Source organism: Gouania willdenowi, chromosome 4, assembly GCF_900634775.1.
Source record: "Gouania willdenowi chromosome 4, fGouWil2.1, whole genome shotgun sequence".
Taxonomy (NCBI): domain Eukaryota; kingdom Metazoa; phylum Chordata; class Actinopteri; order Blenniiformes; family Gobiesocidae; genus Gouania; species Gouania willdenowi.
This window is the reverse complement of record NC_041047.1, coordinates 30,922,536-30,941,933: the sequence shown is the minus strand read 5'-3', so window position 1 is coordinate 30,941,933 and position 19,398 is coordinate 30,922,536. Positions and strand designations below refer to the sequence as shown.

General features: G+C 39.1%; 2 protein-coding genes across 3 annotated transcripts; both read left to right on the top strand.

The window, feature by feature from the left end:
* The first annotated feature begins 767 nt into the window (after window positions 1–767).
* cltrn (collectrin, amino acid transport regulator) lies at window positions 768–9,302 on the top strand. The gene is made up of 7 exons (XM_028445319.1): window positions 768–939; window positions 3,981–4,051; window positions 4,356–4,414; window positions 6,278–6,363; window positions 6,530–6,646; window positions 8,464–8,658; window positions 8,727–9,302. Exons 1-7 carry the CDS (start codon window positions 926–928, stop codon window positions 8,839–8,841), a joined length of 657 nt encoding a protein of 218 aa, XP_028301120.1. The 5' UTR covers window positions 768–925; the 3' UTR covers window positions 8,842–9,302.
* Window positions 9,303–11,245: 1,943 nt separating this feature from the next.
* LOC114462271 (homeodomain-interacting protein kinase 1-like) lies at window positions 11,246–16,294 on the top strand. 2 transcript variants are annotated; one of them, XM_028444985.1, is made up of 7 exons: window positions 11,246–11,725; window positions 13,318–13,484; window positions 13,921–14,112; window positions 14,602–14,783; window positions 14,897–15,134; window positions 15,224–15,313; window positions 15,641–16,294. In XM_028444985.1, exons 1-7 carry the CDS (start codon window positions 11,686–11,688, stop codon window positions 16,178–16,180), a joined length of 1,449 nt encoding a protein of 482 aa, XP_028300786.1. In that variant the 5' UTR covers window positions 11,246–11,685; the 3' UTR covers window positions 16,181–16,294. The 2 variants fall into 2 exon arrangements, with proteins under 2 accessions (XP_028300786.1, XP_028300785.1); XM_028444984.1 differs by lacking the exon at window positions 11,246–11,725 and having other exon boundaries at window positions 12,854–13,484.
* The last annotated feature ends 3,104 nt before the right edge of the window (window positions 16,295–19,398 follow it).

Genomic DNA, 19,398 nt, shown 5'->3' with positions numbered 1-19,398 from the left:
ACTGCCTTTTTACAGTCAGATCCTGGCAGTAAAAATAATACATACTATATATATATATACAATATGTATTACACAAAAATAAACCAGATCTGACATAATATGATTAATTTTAAATTAATTTGAAAAAATGTTCTATGTTTTTCTTTGTACAACAGAACATCTTTATTTCTTGATTAAATTAATTTGTATTGTTGGAATTGATAGATCAGATTCTAGTACTGGGTGTGTACTTTAGTGTGTGTTTATACTGTTTACTGAGGGTGTTTTTATTTTTATTTCTAAGAGTAAAATATTTAGAATTGTTTGACAGCAAAAGATTGTTTATTATGAGCTGATTACTCAACTTGATGTGAGCAGTGATCGTTAGACTTTCCTCTGTCACTAACCTACTTTGGTGTGTGTGTGTGTGTGTGTGTGTGTTTAGTTTCTTTTAAACTGCTGCAACAACAAATCTTAATTACTTTACTACTGGTTGAACAATTAACTAAACAGCTTTTGATATAGAGACGACTGTGTGGGTGTGTGTGTGTGTGTGTGTGTGTGTGTGTGTGTGTGAGTGTGTGTGCATACGTGTGTGTGCGTGCGTGTGTGTGTGAGTGTGTGTGTGCATGTGTGTGTGTGTGTGTGTATACGTGTGTGTGTGCGTGTGTGTGCATACGTGTGTGTGTGTGTGTGTGTGTGTGTGTGTGTGTGCATACGTGTGTGTGTGTGTGTGTGTGTGTGTGTGTGTGTTTGCGTGTGCGTGTGTGTGTGCGTGTGTGTGTGTGTGTGTGTGTGTGAGGATGAGGAAAGAACTCTGGACTCAGAGACAAAGGAATGATTGGAGCGTTTAATCCAAGTCTTGTTTGCAGTGCACAGGTAAACAGTCAGCGAGAGCAACAGTACAGTTGGACGATCTGAGAGACTGAGACCTTTAGAGGAACAGATGATCATGCACAGGTGAGTAGTCAGACCAGGAAACAGCACAGATGGATTATCCCATGTGCAGATACCAGGAAACGGAGTGAGGGGTGAGGGTCATACATAGCAGGATCGTTGTGGAAGCTCTATGAATCTGATACACATGTGCGGTGTAAGGGGCCGCGACATGTCTCCACACACGCTGGCAGTGCCGCACTAGCGTGTGAGCTGATGGCACCCCAACCTGTCTCTCCAGACTCTTAAAAAAAGGGAATTATGTGTTTACTCTACCCAGCCGATCTACTTGCTCCATCAAGCTGGGTTGAGAAATACGAGGCAGCACTAGGCGTTTGGTCTGGCAATTGGACTGTGGGTGATAGTTGGATGACAGGCTGACTGATGCTTCAACAAGGGCACAGAATTCCTTCCAGAATTGAGAGATGAACTGGGGATCTCAATCTGAAACAATGTCTTTGGGAAAACCATGCAGAGAAGCACCACTTGTTGCAGCAGAACCATGGCTGTTTCCTTTGCAGAAGGTAGCTTAGCGAGAGAGATAAAGTGTGTCATTTTAGAGATAGTGGTCTTACCTCCAGAGACAGGTAGACCAGTGATGGAGTCTAGAGAGATGTGTGACCAAGGATGCTAGGGGCCCTTTGAGCAGGTGCAGCAAGCCAGCAGGGCATTGATGAGTATCCTTGTTCGGGGCACAAACAGTTCATGCACAGACCGACTCCCCCACCTCCTTTTCCATTTGAGCCACCAGAAGCATTGTGTTCTTTATTTCCGGGTGGCAGGCAAACCTCCGTGTCTGCCCAATGGATGAAGTCAGAGCGAAAGGAGGTGGGCTGTAAGTCAGTTATGAGGACACACTGCTGGCTAGGGGTGTAACAATACATCGAACCATATTGATACATTGATTAATTGATCCAACAATCCAATTACATCAGGGTTGCCGGACTCCAGTCCTCGAGGGCCGGATTCCTGAGACTTTTAGATGTCTCCCTGCTCCAATACACCTGAATGCTGAATGCTTCTGCAGAGCTTGGTGACAACACATTAGTTTTCTAACGAGGTTTTTCCATCCCTACTGCTGTGTAGGGTATCAGTGTGTTAGCACAGGGTGCTGCGCGTAGACGTGACCAAAAAATAAATCTCACCTGAGAGTGAACTTTTCAAACTTTTCAGTCCATGGCCCGTCTCAGCCTCTGCTTAGATGATGATTTAGTGCTCAGATGGTTTGTAAAATGGCCGCTACAAGCACACTTTGGTTCGTTTCCAGACAAGCGTGTGCTCACTGCTGTATTTTCAACCAATGGGGCATCCACTATCTCTTGTAAACACTAAGCTGCTATGGCAAGCAAGAAAGTCAATTGTCATTTATTTTTATTTTTTTTATTTATTTATTCAGTTTATTTTCGACATGGTTTTTTTTTTGTACATGCCGAAAAAGGAGACGAGAGAAGAAAATTGCTTATCTAAGTCCCGTCCCCTGTTTTGAACACAGAAAATTTACATCAAAGCTTGTCTCTCTGGTCAAACATTCTTAGGTTGTTCTGTTGATAGCTGTATTGTATTTTCCAATGTTAGAATTAACCCTTTCTTGTGTAAACACATTACTATGTCTTAGTTCATAAGCCGTTTGTTTGTATGTGAAACGTTTTTGTATTTGATATGGGAGTGTTTTAAGTGAGGCCCTAAATGCGAGAATTTGTGTGTTGTAGTGTATTATTTCTCTTTTTTTTTCCCTCTTAGGAGATTGTTGACTTTGTTTCTGTTTTCAATATTTTGTCTTTAAGATACTTTTTATATAATGTATTTTTTTTTTTTTTCATTGCATTTGCATTTTTCATATATTGTAGTTATTGTGTCTGTGAATGTGTCACATGCAATGTTCACATCTTGTTTAGTAAAAACCTCCTTCCACGTTTCTGTTCTTATCCTTTTTTAACCATTTTTCTTTTCGTCTTGGGCCCAAGTTTTCTTTCCTCAGGCTGTTAATCTCCCAAGGTCGTGTTGTCGGAGCGAGTAAAATCATGTCTGCTCTCTCCGAGCAGATCAGATAGACGATTGTGTCATCACTCCCCTTCTTGAAACATATTTTTTTTACCTTTGATTTTTATTTCACAGTTTTTTTTTTTTTTTACACATTCCTAGTTGACACCAGTGGTGGACTGGCCATCTGGCATAGCGGGCATCGTCCTGTTGGGCTGTCGACCCATAAAAAAGGGTCGCTTAAATGGCCGAAAAGGGGCAAACAATAGTGAAAAAGGGCAAAATGTGTGACAAAAGAGGCAAAATGTAGGGAATTTATTGGGCGAAAGTTAGGTTTTTTGGATGAAAAGTGGCAAAAAAAAAGTAAAGAAAGGACAAAAATTTGATAAAAGTATGAAAAAGAACTGGCAAAAATGGACAGAAATTTGAAAAAAAGAGATATTTATTGGCAAAAGATAGCTAAAGTCTGAAAAAAGGAACGCCTTTGCAAAATGGCCAAAGAACAGGTAAAAAGGAGTTAAAAAAGTTTATAGGGTTTTCTGGGGAAATATTAATCAAAATGAAGACATAAAGAGCCACATGTTGAGCTGCACTGACTTAATAACGACTTGTACGTGGTGTCCTCTGATAATGTAGTGGACTGGTCTGGACAGAAATTTTTGTCCCAGTCCACCCCTAGTAGACAGTTCATCTACTGGATTGTGTTTCTGTAACAGTGGGAGGAACCACAACAGCTATTAATTATCAAGTGTGTATGGCCGCTGAACACAAACACACACAGTGGTGTGCCGAGTAAACACAAGCAGTCTGAGCCCTCAGTGAGACCGATCGACCTCTCTCAAGTCCAGTAGAGTTCTCTGGCTCCTCGTGGAAGCTTGAACAAACAAAAGCCCTTTAACCACTTCTCAGTCTCCACAGAAAGCTTTAGCTGTTGCCATATTTTCCCTCTGCAGAGGCAGGGTTAGTTCAGGTGTGTCCACTCCCAGCTTAACTATTAAACCCAAACCTATTCCCGTCAACTTCCTCGTGCTGACCTCCTCGCAGCACTGAGAGTTTCTCTAGATCATTTTGTTTTTCCTGATCAGGGAAATGCTGGGAAGGATTTCGCTCCTGCTCTGTTTGTCGGCTGCCTTGGCACAAGACCTTTGTAAACAAGGTAGGGTGATTATTGGTTTATTTTATGTATTCACATTCAATCTCTTGTTGTGTTTCAATCAACAAAGCCTTTGTTAATGTCAAAGCTTGGTTGGATATTAAGGATTGTTAACCCTACAGTGTTAGTGTGGAATGCAGCTTTTACTGGACCAGCACGAGACACCGTGTTGACATTGAGCCTTACACACAAAGCCTGATGATTTTTTTTGTTGCTTACTACGGATCAATATTTCATTGTTGCCCCATTTTTTTCAAAGCAGGTTATGAAGTTTAACATGTTAATCATGTATGTTTTGTCCGAACAGATGCTGAGCACGGCTACAAAGTACGACTCAGCATTAAAACTGCTTTGGGAAAAGAAGCTGTACGTATAAAGTCAAACAATTTAAAACAAACTAATAATACATCATTTATACATGTATGTACAATTATTGAAATGATAATTCTGTAAATTATTATAGGATATAATTGTATATTTTCACACTACAAGCCCTTGAAAGTTAATTATTGGAATATGATAGTTTTTGGAGTAGTAGTCAAGACTACAATTGTATGGAAACAGCTTAATGGGAACAAAAGGTGTATGGGTCAAAAAAGTGATCTTACATAATGCAAGCGTATGAAAAAGGGTTGACTTTTATGTTGTATATGGTATAGTAAATCCAATTGGACATTGAAATTGTACTCAGAAATACATTTGAGGCAAATTTGCTTGTTCTGCAACTTTCAGAGTAAAACAGCAAACTTACTGCCTTACATTTAGATCAGAGATGCTTCAAAATATACAAAAGTAGCCTTCTTCACGAAAATGTAGTTGTAATTTTAAGAATTTAAACCATTTCTCTTCTATATTGTACCATTGGCAGGTGTCAGGAGAGAAAGTAATTGATCATACGTTATTTGAGGTTTCATATATAAGGCTGACATTACACTGTCATTATCTGTCATTAGCATGAATAAGGTCATTAAGTGTTGTTCGCTAAATTATGACACCTTTGGAGCTACGTTGGCATTTTTGGGTTAAGTATCGGGATCTAGGGGGGTTAGGTAGGATTAGGGTTAGGGGTTAGGGCAGGGGTCACCAACACGGTGCCCGCAGGCCCCAGGTAGTCCTCATGGACCATGTGAGGGGCCCTCAGAAGCTCTAGTCACCAATGAGCACTATCTAAAATCTGATTTACTTTCCAGGATTCAAACTCACAGATAGACACACATGACAGATGTAGTTAGTTCTTAGTAAATTTGAAATACTGCTGCTTGGATATAGTTTTAGTATTAAATTTACCATCTTTAAATTTTATTTTCAGGGAAACATTGTGACAAATGTTTTTAAATGATGCAGATTTGGTGTACCGGTTGTGGTATGTTGTATATAATAATATGATATACAGTAAATAAAATATATTTTTTTTAAACGCAAGGTGGATTTTACAAATGTTACATGTTTTACGATTAGTAAAAGTAGTTTGTTTGTTGCTAGTAAAATAGCAACATGGGGATGTTCTATGAAATGTAGAAAATTAAACAATTGAATAAAATTGGAGAAATTAAGTGTTTAATGTTGAAATTTAAAAATGTCCTACCCTTTTAAGTTACTGCTAGCATTCCTTCCATTATCTTACCATCTAATTAAAGTGAAAACGTGAAAATACAGTATTTAAGAAGCTCTTTTTAAAAATGGTAGCGCTTCTGATTAAACAGTAACTATGAAGTAGCTCACATTTTCTGAAAGGTTGGTGACCCCTGGGTTAGGGTAACGAAGGGTTAAGTTTAGGGTAACAAAACACTTAATGATGAGGCATGTCATATTCATGACAGCATAATGTCAGCCTTATATATAAAACTTTAAGTAAAGTGTTACTCAGTAATCAAACTGTTTATCTCACTGATTCATTTAACCTCATTTATTTCAACACAGCTGGTCTCTTCACATACAGGCTTTGTAGAGGATAAAAATTCCTCATTTGGATGGAAACACCCCCTTTCTAATTAGAAAACAGTATTTTAAAGGATTTCACACTGTAATAATAATAATTTATGTATATATTATTTAGTAAACACAAACCCTCTTGTGAATAAGGTTTTCATAAAATGGACACATGGAGTGTGGGGTTGTGAACATTGACTGGTAATTCCTTAAAGTGCATGTCAGGACTTATTGAGAGGACAAAGTCTACCGGACTAGTTAACTGCCCAGTTTAAGATGTTGTTTTTGTGTACTTTGCAGTATAACTGGACAGAAAATGAAATGTTCCTTTTTCAATCCACCCTGGCTTTTGCCATGAGGAATCACCACAGGGAACACAAATTTGAGTAAGACTTTTGTTTTTTCTGCATCCTTTTTACAGTGCAGAGAGTGCTGAGTGAACACTCCCACATAGAAAGCACAATAAAGCCTTTTTATTTTGCCATAATGAGATGAGTGACTCATCTTTTACGATTGTTATGTGGTCTTTATTGTTATGTGGAAAATCACCAGAGTGTCAAACATCATCGTGTGTGAGGAGACTCCCAGAGTTTCCTTCTGGTTTGTGGTGACGGCGCCTGGAAGTAACAGCACTCTGGTGCAGAGGGGAGATGTGGAGAATGCTATCAGGTAATGACTTTAAAACAAACACACTGAAGCTTTTCTGAAAGACAAGGAAAGGAACAAACAAGCTAATGTACTTACAGGTCAATGAAAGAATAACAAACCATTAAACAACATGTGTCATGTATTTCCATCTTAGTGTTTTATATACTAAACCTGAAAAATGTATTTCCTTGTTAAAGCCATTGCTGAATGGCAGAGGTTAACTCTGTGTTTGTCAGAAAGTTAAGAATCACAGAAATCCTGGCCTTGATCTTCTTGGGAGGAATTTACTCATTCTCTCTCAGCACATTCCTGAAGCATGCAGTACAGTGTGTTTTGTTCATTAGAGTCTCTGGTCAGAAGTAGGCCTGAATGTGTGTGTGAGTGATACAGTGATGGACTGGCAGTCTGTACACTTACATGATGCTGTTGTCCTCCATGAGTCAGCTTATGATACAGCAACCACAAACCTGGGCTGATTATTATGTACAGGAAAAACATTGATATACATTATGTATCATAAATATGACCTTCAGAAAAAGGGGAAGGGAGGGGATGAAGGGTGATCTGGGGTGCTCGGTCAGTGCGCCTGGGGGCCGGCGGGGTGACTCGTAGCGTCCTCCTTGGTGCCCTAGGCGGCTGGGGATGTGGTCGTCGTTCCTGGGCAGGCTGCTACAGGTGCTGCTTCTATTCCAGATCCTTCCGGCCTGGGGTCCGGACCCTGCTGGCTCTGGGCCCGACGGCTGCCCATTCGGCGTGGCTCTGACCATCTGCTGGGCGTGGGCCTTAGCTCCTCCGCTAGGGTCACGGGCTGGGGGCTTTCTGGGCCCTCCCCTCGGGGGGTTGGGTGCGGGGGTGTGGGTGGGGGTGTAAGTAGTAAGTAAGTAATGTTTTTTATATAGCACCTTTCACAGAGAGAGGTCACAAAGTACTTTACATATCCACCCATCCACACTCACATTCACACACCAATGGGACAGAGCTGCCATGCAAGGCGCTAGTCAACCACTGGGAGCAACTTGGGGTTCAGTTGCCCAAGGACACTTCAACACATAAACCGGTATAGACTGGGATCGAACCCCCAACCTCTCAATCAGAGGACAACCCTTCCCCACCCTTTCCATTTACCACCTCAAGTCTCTCCTCCCCTGTCCCCCCCCGCCCCCGCCCCCTCACCTAGGTGTAACGCTGCCCTCTCTTTTGATATTCTCCTTTTAATAAAGTGTTCTTACCCTTCCTTAGGGAGGGCTGGTGATGGTCACAATTATGCAATAAAATACATTCATTTATTTAATTGCAATAACAAAACATGCATTGTCGTCTTAAAAAGATTGCACTTTTTGTAGTGTTGACCTTTGACAGCATGTGCAGACAAGGTTTAAAAAAAAAAATCACACAAGTCACATCGCTTGAGGGGGGATAACTTGAGGTCGCGTCATTTACATTGATTTTAATGTAATCCAGTCGCTTCAGTCACTTCAGTCGTGTTTGGTGTGAAAGCACCTTTTGCCCAATGAGTATATCCGAGCCTGTGGTCAGGTGACTGCCGTAAAGTGATACATTCTCCAGGCATTCTCCTGGTCACATGACCTGGCCAAAGAAGGTCCATCTCTCCAAACTTACATGGTCGGTATTTCAAGAGGGAAGCCCCGCTTGGAGCATTGATACTGTCAAGAGCTGTATATTGGCCTGAGGAATCATTTAAAATAACTAATATGGGTCAACTCTTTAGGTCAAAAAGTCTGCTGTGTGCCTTTAAGTATAAGGTAATCAGGGAGATGGGCTTTAGTAGGTCATAACTCTGTGTTGTGTATTTTCTTGTGATTGTTGTTTTCCATCAGAAAGTCCAGGAGTCGTATCAACAGTGTCTTTCTGCTGAGCGATGAAACCCTGGAGTTTATCGGCATCCATCCCACCCTAGCTGCTCCAGTCACCTACGACAGCCCTCCTTGGCTCATTGCTTTTGGGGTGGTGATGGGTTTGATCGTTGCTGGAATCATTGCTCTATTTGTGTCTTCTGCAGTCCAAAAGAAACGGTGAGCAAACAATGGTGAAATAGATGATTTAGACAGAGTGATTGCAATGATCCGTCTTCTCATTATAGCAAAAAGCAGAGCTACGAGGAAACTGAAGACAACATGTGGATAGAAAATGGATCAGCACGTGATGGTGTTCGAAACATGGCGTTTGTGGAGGAGGATAAATTCACGCCGATGTAAAACAAACATTGAGAAATGTACTTCTAAATTCTTCCATTTAGTAGATGAGGGATTGTGTTGCACTGCACTTCAGCTTCAGCTCCATGTGAGCTGGGCTTCACTTTGATTGTAAATGAAGCCGTTTTTACTTTGTTCTTTGAGGCTAAACTGGTTTGAGGTCATGTTGATAAAAGTTTTTTTCTTTGGACCCGATCTTGTAAAGTGAGTAAAATAAGCTAAAGGCTGTTTACTCAGTTCTTGTCGTGCAGTGGTTTCAAACCTTTTTTGTCCCGTGTACCCTCTTTGCATTTTTATCAAATCAGGAGTACCCCATTTTCATATCATAATTTCATATGCTTCTGTGTATCTGAGCTCTCCTCAACTCCTTCCTGTGTCTCCAACATGTTGCCTAAGGCTTATCCACAAATTCAGAATAACAAGTGCATTGAAAGAAATAAAAACAACAACAACAATGCAACCTTCATGTGATAACTTCATTACTAAGTAAATACTGTCTTTTTTATAAAATATAGCTAACTATTATTGTGATTAGATGTCCTCTACTGCATAAATCAATCTTGTTTCATAAAATCACAAGGAAGGACAGTATTTTATTGAGCAATATTATTGTTAGTTTGTGGTTAATTCATCCTATTATTTTGAAATTGATCAATACATGTTTGAGTATTCCCTGCAATATCCTCCATTTACATGTACATGTACCCCTTTTTGGCAATCACATTGCACAAGGTGCTGCAGAATAGAATAGATACGAGAATATTTGCATTTCCCGGAGAAAATGCAAGTGATGATGCAGGTGCTGGTCCGCGTCGCATTGCATTAGTTAGTATCAGCTAGTATTAGCATTGGCTAGCATTAGCAATCATATTAACATTAGCTAGCATTAGCATTAGCATGTTATCGTTAGCATTAGCTAACATTAACATTAGCTAGCATTTGCATTAACCTAACTTTAGCATTAGCCTAGAATTAACAAAAACCTAGCATTAGCATTAACCTTGCAATAGAAATAACATAGCAATATCATTAACATAGCATTAGCATTAGCCTAACAATAACATTATCCTAGCATTAGCATTACCCTCGCATTACCCTAGCTGTAACATTAACCTAGCATTAGTATTAGCCTAGCTAGCAATAGAATTAGCCTAGCATTAACATTCTCCAAGCAATAGGATTATTCTAGCATTAGCACTAACCAAGCATTATCATTAGCCTAGCATTAACCTAGCATTAACCAGTGGGTGCATACTGTAACTGTTCCCACTTAACGTAACTTCTTGAAGCCAAAATACGGCACTTTAGGGGCATTTCCATCTTGCAAATTTGACTTAATTTGGAACCAAAGTCTGCGCAGTAGGGTCTGGTGGGAGGAGCCCTGGTAACATGCCCCGCCCATTTAGCGTACTGCCCTGAGGACTTTACGTAGCCCAGCCTACGCCAAGAACATTCTGAAAATTCTACCAACATCTTGTTCAGATCATAGAGGTTAGTATAAAACCACCAGATATTTTAACTCTAAACGTACTCTAAAATGAAGAAAATCACACGCCTCGGCTTTCCTTCACAGCGTAACTGCTATTCGCAAAGAGAGCTAAGCAAGATCTGCAGCTGTCAATCATCGTCATATATGATGTAAAATCTCATTTTTCCCAAACTTCACTGAAAAATGAGCACTTGGGCAATGGGACAATGACAGGCCATACCAGCCTGTCATTGTCTGATCCCGTTAGAGCTCAGAAGCTAAGCAGGTATGGGCCTGGTTATTAGTTGAATGGGAGACCACTGAGAATTCCAGGTGTCACAGTGGGGGGCATTCACCCCACTGGTATCTGTCAATGGGCAAGACACTTTACCCACATATTATTATTATTACTTGAACACAATGTAGGGTGATTAATAATCACAGCAGAGTTTAGGTTTGGAAAAGAATTATGTGAGGAGTATTTCAACTTTACAGTTTAACCCACATCCCATCTGTTATCTTTGAGGAGGCGGGGTTTATGACCTATATATATATATATACAGTATATATTATTATTATTATTGTTATTTTTATTTATTTTTTATTTTTATTTTTATTTTTAATAGTGCATGAACTTTACATCACACATTTTTTTAAACATCAACATCATAACTTTAATTGTCTGAGTTATTCTATGGAGGACCAAACCTGCCAAAATTGTAAATACTTAAATAAATGTATCAATAAATATTGGAATAAATATATACAATAATGAATAAATAAATGGGTGAATAAGTGAATAAAACGAAAAAAAACTGTTAAATAAATAGAACATAAATAATTAAATGTCCTAAATTTATTTATACTATTATTTATTTATACTTTTTTCAGGTTTGGTCCTCCATATTATTTAGTCTTTTCACTCCGGTTTGTCAAGCCCCGAGAATAAGCTCCGCCTCCTTTTTCTTCTTCTACTGTTTCTCTGTGAGGTTGATTTAACCTGAGGTTGCACTACTGCCCTCTACTGGAGGAGAAAAGAACTAAAGCCTTCGCCTATGTGTATTTGGTTAGATTATTGAATTAGAACGGGAATAAACGGAGAATAAGCACAGATAGATGTCACTACATTACACCTACTATATCGTATGCACTTCAGAACGGGGCATTAGGTCATTAGCATAGGGCTTCTCCATCACAACGTGATTGTTTTTTAACCGATGAGAAGTCGTATCTGATTGGCTGCAGAGGGCACTACGTCCTCAACCAATCAGGAGCAGGTATGAGATGAAAGCGAGCTGTCAGTGAAGACAGAGCAGTTGCAGTTAGTGAGCATTGTGAAGACAACTGTTTATGTGACTTTTAAAGCATCTGAGTGGAAAATGTCCCAATTTCTGTTCTCTGGAACTTCAGCTGCTGCAAGTAAGAAAGACTCAATGACAAACAGGGCTTTTATACTTTAGAGAGGGCCTTTAGACTGGAAAGTGTGTGTTATTACAGTGGTGTAGCAGCAAGTATTTATGTCTCCTCATAAAAATAGTTCCTGTATTTTATTCCTGAGATGGATAATTAATCAATATCACACCAGAGGGAGTGCTGGTGTGCTGAAATATCAGCACTGGTGTAGATTTGATTGTTGTAAATATCTGTATCTATCTAATCCTTCTTTTTAACAGTCTTTTACTTAATTACTGTATACACTTATTTAACGTTTATTCTTTCTAACGTTTATTCTTTTATTTGTGATTATTTCTTGAGTGGCTGTAACAAAAGTCATTTCCCCCTGGGATTAATGAAGGAATTCTGATTCTGATTCTGATAATCATACCAGTTCTGATATTTAACCCAACAGCACCACCTCAAGTGTGGTATTAGCTGTTGCCAGGCAACACATAAACGTTTCCTAACTGACCGTTGACTAATGTCTGTATAAAGTCCCAGTGCTGTTGTTGATCTATATCAGCAATTATGTTTTCAATTACCCATGTTCAATTACAATTAAATTAAGATAACAGTGAGCAGCATTTTTTCCCAATCACAATTAAATTACAATTATTTTTTATCCTCAGAAAGTCAATTACAATTGTGTTTTCAATTACTAAAGTCCAATCACAATTACTGAGCTTGAAATAAATAACCTAATAACATTGAACCTACCTCTTGTGTTAGCTTTCTGTTAGCATCTCTTACGATAACAGGTCCTAAACCAGTTAAAACACACTAAAAATTAATTTCTATCATCTAATTTATTTCCTATCCATTGGTTACATTGTTAGAAAATATAAGTTCTAATATTTTTGTCGTGGGCATCTGAGCCTTTTATGTGTCAGTGTACCCCTCAATTTTTAGATTTTTTTTAATGGTAAAATGTGGAAAAGCTGGATTTGAAAAATATTTTAATAATTGTTAACTACATATGTGTAAAACTGTGCATAAAACTGTAACATGGTTCTTTAATTTTTGTGTCAAATTATAATTGACAATTTTTATAGAATTTACATGGTAATTACAATTACAAAATTAAATTTTCTGAATTCAATTACAGTTTAATTACTCTTACAACAGCAACATAATTTTTCAAATGCGATTACAATTATAATTACACCAAAATTGTACTTAATTATCAATTACACGATTACAATTTTAATTGACCCCAACCCTGATCAGCACTCATGGAATGACGTCTCTTTTCCAATCAAATTACTAACTGTTGTATGAGTTGCATTGAGTCCCTTCCAGGTACCAAGTCCTGTTGGAAAATGAAATCTGCATCTTCATAAAGTTGGTCAGCAGCAGGAAGCATGAAGTGCTCTAAACTTCCTGGTAGACGGCTGCGTTGATCTTGGACCTAAGGAAACACAGTAGACCAACACCAGCACATGACATGGCACCTCAAACCATCACTGACTGTGGAAACCACAATACAATTATGGAGAAAATATGTTGTCCACTACAGACACATACACAGACTGAACTAGTCTATACTCACCCTCTGTTCTTTCTTTCTACTGCAGCAGCTGAACTTCAGGTTCTCCACAGCAGCACTGTGGATTACTCCATCCTGGAGTGTGTTGGTGAAGGCAACTTTGGGAAGGTGGTCAAGTGCCAGAACCTCAGCAACAATGAGACGGTGGCTGTAAAAATAATCAAGGAGGGCTTTGAAGAAGATCTTGAGCATGAGGTACTTGTTTGTACCTTCTATCATATTTGAGGGCTCAGGTTTTGCTACTTCTAAACTCTATGAAGAATATTTTTTGTTATTAATGTGTAATTACTTCAACATAGCAATGTACATTTCAGGACTTCTGTTCTCTTCAATGCAATTTTGGGAATAAACATATCTATTTTTATTTATTCATAACCTAATATTCCATGTACATATCATATCAATATACATGTAAATGTAAAGCTGATTTACACTTGTTTATATAGCTTTTGTACCTATTACTTTATATATTTATTCATATCTAATCCAACATTGAAAAAAACTTTGTTACCATTTGCACTTTTTTGATATTTGCAAAATAACAATATAAGATTATCTAAGACCTGTTGGAACCAGATGATGTATTTTAAATCAAACTGCATTCTTCTTTTTTTCTATTTTTTTTTTACAGATTTCCATGCTGAAGTTAATCAGTGTCCTTGATGCTGACCGCACAAATTTGCTCAAATTTTATGAGCATTTTGTGTACATGAACTACAACTGTCTGGTATTTGAGATTCTGGACGTCGACCTTTACACTCTAATGGAAAACCGAGAGTGGGAGTACCTGAGTCTGACTGAAATCCGTTCTATTGCTGAGCAGGTATGGTTTATAACATTTGTTGTCAGAGTGTGCGTGTGTGCGTGTGTGTGTGAGTGCGTGAGTGAGTGCGTGCGTGTATGTGTGCGTGAGTGCGTGCGTGCGTGTGTGCGTGTGTGTGTGTGTGTGACCTTTTAACCACAAATGAATGCAATATCATCCGACCAGCAGCAAAAAGGGTCGTTTTGGTTTGTAAGCGGGTACACCCCCTTTAAAGGCAGATACACCCCCTTCTTCTCATTCATTTTTGAATTGTAACTTAACGTCTGGTCTTGATCGGTATTTCATCTGACCAGCAGCAAAAGGGTTAGGTTAGGGTTAGGGTTACTTCTACTTCTACTTAGACTATGACGGAAGTCAAGTAGCGGAAATGATGTATTTTCAAACCTTATTGGTTGGTGAAAGGCCGATCAGATTAGTGTAAAGCCTAGCTCATACAGCAAACAGACAATGTTTATTCTAATCCTGTGTCTTCTGATCTTGTTTCTGCAGCTACTGGTGGCTTTAGATTCCCTGAAAGACCTTGGAATCATTCACACTGACGTAAAACCTGACAATGTCATGGTGGTCAGTGGGAAGATCCAGCCATTGAAAGTCAAACTAATCGACTTTGGTCTGGCTATTACAACTTCCAGCATGGAGCCTGGCCTTGACATTCAGCCTCTAGGATACAGGTAGGAGGATTTCTCCTCACATGGCTTAGCTGTGGTTATGACAAACCTGTATTGTATTGTATTGATTTGTTGGTCACAGATTCTCACTCTTAACTCATGTCCTTGCTCCTCAGGGCTCCTGAAGTCTCCATTGGCCTTCCCTTCAGTGAGGCCATTGATGTGTGGGGCCTGGGTTGTTTGCTCACATTCCTCTACATTGGAGAAAACCTCTTGTCTGTGTCCTGTGATTACCAGATGATGAAGCGTGTTTCAGAGCTTCTTGGTCTACCAAAGGACGACCAGCTCCAGGCCGGGGTTCACACCAGGAGCTTCTTTTGTGAGGCTGAGGGAAGCCCAAAATGGCGATTGATGGTAAAACTGAAGTTTTTTTTTCGGCAAACCTGAGTTCACCAAAGTTTAACTTTACAATGAACTTCATGACACTCATCTTGTTTTCCCAGACACCAGAGGAATATGAAGCTGTGAACAACATCGTACCTGAGGAGCAACAACGTTTCATTGAGTTCTCTTCTTTGGATGATCTGGTTAATGTAAGTTTTGAATTAACATTTTCTATTTCAACATTTGTTTTTTGTCAATTTAAAAAAAGCAAGTTTTTAAGTTTAATAACTCTTAAAACATGGATGACATAGATTACTGTTTAAATATTCTAGATCATTTATTTGGAAAATGCTATTCCTGATGAATGAGAAATTTCCTTTAAACAAAATCTGATGTAAATTCATGCAGTGTCCAAATCTATTCACTGTCCTGTTATTAAGTCTTGACTGCCATGAAGCTTGTGAGATATCCTGACCATAAACTACTCACTGATGTGTGAGCTTGTGTAATAACCAGTGTCTTGTATTAAAATGCAGGTTCATCCAGGAGAAGAAAGTGGTGAGGCTGAGGACAGAAAAGCCTTTGTCGACCTGCTGAAGCAGCTCCTGCGCTTGGATGGAGATGAAAGGATCTCTCCCTGTCAGGCTCACTTTCACCACTTCTTCACCACATCCCACCTCAACCAGCAGGAGACCAGCAGACACCATCAACCCTCCTCACAGGTTGATAACACAACCTGCCCTGCATCTGGTGAAGAGTCTGTTCTGGATCAAGCCTGTGTGACAGAACCAAACGATGGTGACAGACTGAATTTGGCCGCTACATCCTGGGATATGTTCTATGTGACTCTGCCAGAAGAAGACCTTTCCCTCTCGTCAGTCAGTTGTGATGCCTTGGTTGCAGAAGCTTCACATGATCTCCCTCCTGTAACTGATGTGGACCTGGTTTCTGTTCCCACTCCTCATACAAATGATCAAGTTCTGGATCAGTCTTCAAGTGGAGCAAAAAACCGTTCTTTGATGAAGAGGATTCGAAGGCTTTTCCGAAGAATCAAGACTTTTTTTGTTAAGAAGTGAATCCTTATACATGTAAAAACATATATGTTCAATAGTTGGTTTTAGATCATTTGGACTTTCACAGATATATTTTATATATTTTTTATATTAAACAAATAAACATGTAAATATTTATTCTCTTGTTCTTGTTCCATGTTTGTGTTGTAGTTTAAGAGCCTCTTAATTTTATATAATAAGTGACTTAAACTGGAGGTGATCAAAGAACAGGTGGAAAACGCTAGAACCTTGGTGTTCTGATTGACTCAGATTTGATCTAACTGCTTATTGTTAGATTAAATCAAAAACAGCCTTCCACCACCGCTGCAGTTGGATTTGCAGGTTTGTAAATTCTCTTTAAATTTTTGTTAAGAACTAATACTGAAACACACGCTAACACAAAACAATTCAATCATAAAATTGTGACCAGTGACACCTGCAGAAGGGGCGGAGCCACGGTTGCCCTGACTTCCTGTTGTACTGGTCGCACTCCATCAATGTTGGGTGGAAATATGCCTGATCAGAATAAATGATAAACAAGAGCAAAACCTACACCAAGACCTAAATATCCTCTTTGTCAGATATTTGTCAGTTATCTGTATCAATGATCCTGATCATGGTACCATGATCATTCACACACTATTCCCATTAATAACCATACAGTAGGTCCAAATGTATGGGCATTAGGGCTGGGCGATATGGACCAGTACTCGTATCTCAATATTTTTTTCTCGAAATAACGAGACACAATATAAATCTTACCAAAAAGACCATTATAGGTTAAATTTGCTGCAAAATGCCACACAGGCATATTTATTACTAAACAGCTACACAATATGTGCCATTTTTGGCATTTTTCTTCTAGGAGAAGCTAACAAGCTAATGTTAGTCCGACAGCAACATCACTGTAATATAACATGCTCTGTTAAAAGCATATTACTGCAGCACTTCTCTCTCTCTCTATGTGCCACACACCTCTACAGCAGCAGCAACAACAACATGTCACTTACAGCAGCCACACGGAGGCTGCTGCGCACACATGAACAACACATGCACTACAGAGTTGTACTGTAACAATTACAAATCAGACAATGTAAATCAAGCAGCAGTAATTACCTTTCAAGCAGGAAAGTCACCAATTCCATCTTCTACTCTTCCAGACCATACACTGACGCGCTCCAGCCCCGGGAAAGGGGCAGGAACTGTGAGCAACAGCTGATCAAACACAATCTTGGCTCTGATTGGTCCTTTTTGCTCGGTCGCGGTGCATTTTGCCAAAGGCTGCAGGAGCAGCAGGGGGAACGCAATGAGCCTGTTGTTTTACACAAACTGCTAGTTTCATGTAAAGCTGTCCTTACATACTGTAGTGACAGCTTTAGCAAATATGACAAAAAGTCACTTTTATAAGAGTTGCAGACTGCACCTTTAAGCCTGTGACGTCATCCACAGGGTTATGGAAAAGTGGATAGGAAAAGAGATAAAAGGGACTATTCGGATGCATCCTGCATCTCAGTGAGTGATGAAAGGGAGTGAGGGATCACTCCAAAAGGACAAAGTCGAAAGAGCAGTAATGATTGGTGTATGGGCTGCACATCAGCTGAGGGAATGTGTAAACAACTTCCCATGATTCACTGCTGCTCATTAGAATCAATGCACTCGGAGCTCTTCTTCTCTCCTTAATGGCGTCTACACGAAACAGCAGAGTGGGAACTGTCGCACCCTGTGGCCACAGATTTTTTTGGGTCACGGTTTTATTTATCATCTCTCAGTAAACAAAAGAGGTTTACATTGACTTTTTAAAAAAGTTTTACTGATTGCTAGATCAACCCAAGTTGACATTTTGACTGAAAAAGCTGCTAAATGATCCTGAATGCTTCACCTCCCATGGAACTCAATGGACTAAAAGGGGCTTATCACGTCACCAATGACGTCATTTCAACATGGCGGAGCACGGGATAAATTGCATTTAAAATGAATACCATACTTACTGTGGGTGTGACATTTTCAACACTCAACACAACAGATATGTAGAAAATAAAATCACATAATTCTTAAAAATAAATAAAATTATGTATATATATATATATATATATATTGGTCCTATACTGCAGCCAATCAGCAGGCGGAGCTCTAAAAATAAAAGCTTCACTTCCCCGGAGAGCTTGTCCTATCCATTTTGTCTAGTCTACGACTTTACCACTAACCTAGCATTAGTTAGTTAAGAAAGGTTGAAATGTGTTGAGCGCATTAGCTGAATATGTTAAAGATTGAATGGTTTGCATTTTGTTTGCAAATATTTTAAGATTAAAAACTGGAGCAGCTCCACTCTAACTTAATGAGCTGTAATAATGTAATAACTCAAAAAGTTTAAAAGTACAAGCATAAATCTCTTGAACTTTCTGAATATTTTGATAGCTTACTTGTCGGACAGTTTTACTTAAAAGTAAGAAGGAGTGTTTGTTCTTTGTTTTGATTAAAGTAATAGCAGATTTGATTTATGAGCAGCTGTGTTCATTAGCGGTGCCATAGATGAAAAGTGTTCAGCTTGCATTGTTCAGAACTGATGCTGCTTAATAACACATGATCACTCAGGTGGATGTATCATGAATAGCTTTTAAAATTCAAACACACATACTCCCACTTTGATATCATACTATTTACATTCACATCTTCAGCTTGGAGGGTCAGGGTCTCATTTAACTCTGAAAAACAATGAGAAAATATATCTTAACTTCAGTTCATTCATCAGATCTATCACGGGCAGTGTGGATGCGTGACAACTCAATAAAGTGTTTTCTCAGGATTTGAGGAAACTTTAGTGTCTGGAAAAAGTTAAATTAAGTCATGTCAAATGTGTCACAAACGTGTCAAACTCAAGGCCCGGGGGCCAAATCTGTTCCTTTTCAAGATTCTAAAGTCAAAATGATTGTGAAGACATGAATCATTGTGTAAATGACCAAATATGGTAGTGGATATCTCAGCAGGGTTGCAAAGGGGTGTAAACTATCTGGCAAATTTCCAGGGGAACTCAAACTCAAGAATTTTGACAATCTTTAAAAATAGAAATTTTATTATTTGATTAAATAAATATAGTCGCTACCTGTCACCTATTGGTTGGATATTGTCGGTGCCTTATATACATGTACATACTTTTATACTGTACCATTTATGCATGTAAATGCAAAGTAGCACTAATGTTGAAGTTGTTTAATTTTCCACCTCTGCGGCCCCCTTGAGATCAA

What these genes read in the sequence shown, in the direction of transcription:
- cltrn (XM_028445319.1), top strand. An exon ending in CACAGGGAACACAAATTTGA is followed by an intron (nt 6,364 to 6,529) that starts GTAAGACTTTTG and finishes GAAAATCACCAG; the next exon opens with AGTGTCAAACATCATCGTGT. An exon ending in GATGTGGAGAATGCTATCAG is followed by an intron (nt 6,647 to 8,463) that starts GTAATGACTTTA and finishes GTTTTCCATCAG; the next exon opens with AAAGTCCAGGAGTCGTATCA.
- LOC114462271 (XM_028444984.1), top strand. Translation starts at nt 13,188, where the DNA reads ATGGCACCTCAAACCATCACTGACTGTGGAAACCACAATACAATTATG. An exon ending in AAGAAGATCTTGAGCATGAG is followed by an intron (nt 13,485 to 13,920) that starts GTACTTGTTTGT and finishes TTTTTTTTACAG; the next exon opens with ATTTCCATGCTGAAGTTAAT. An exon ending in GCCCAAAATGGCGATTGATG is followed by an intron (nt 15,135 to 15,223) that starts GTAAAACTGAAG and finishes TTGTTTTCCCAG; the next exon opens with ACACCAGAGGAATATGAAGC.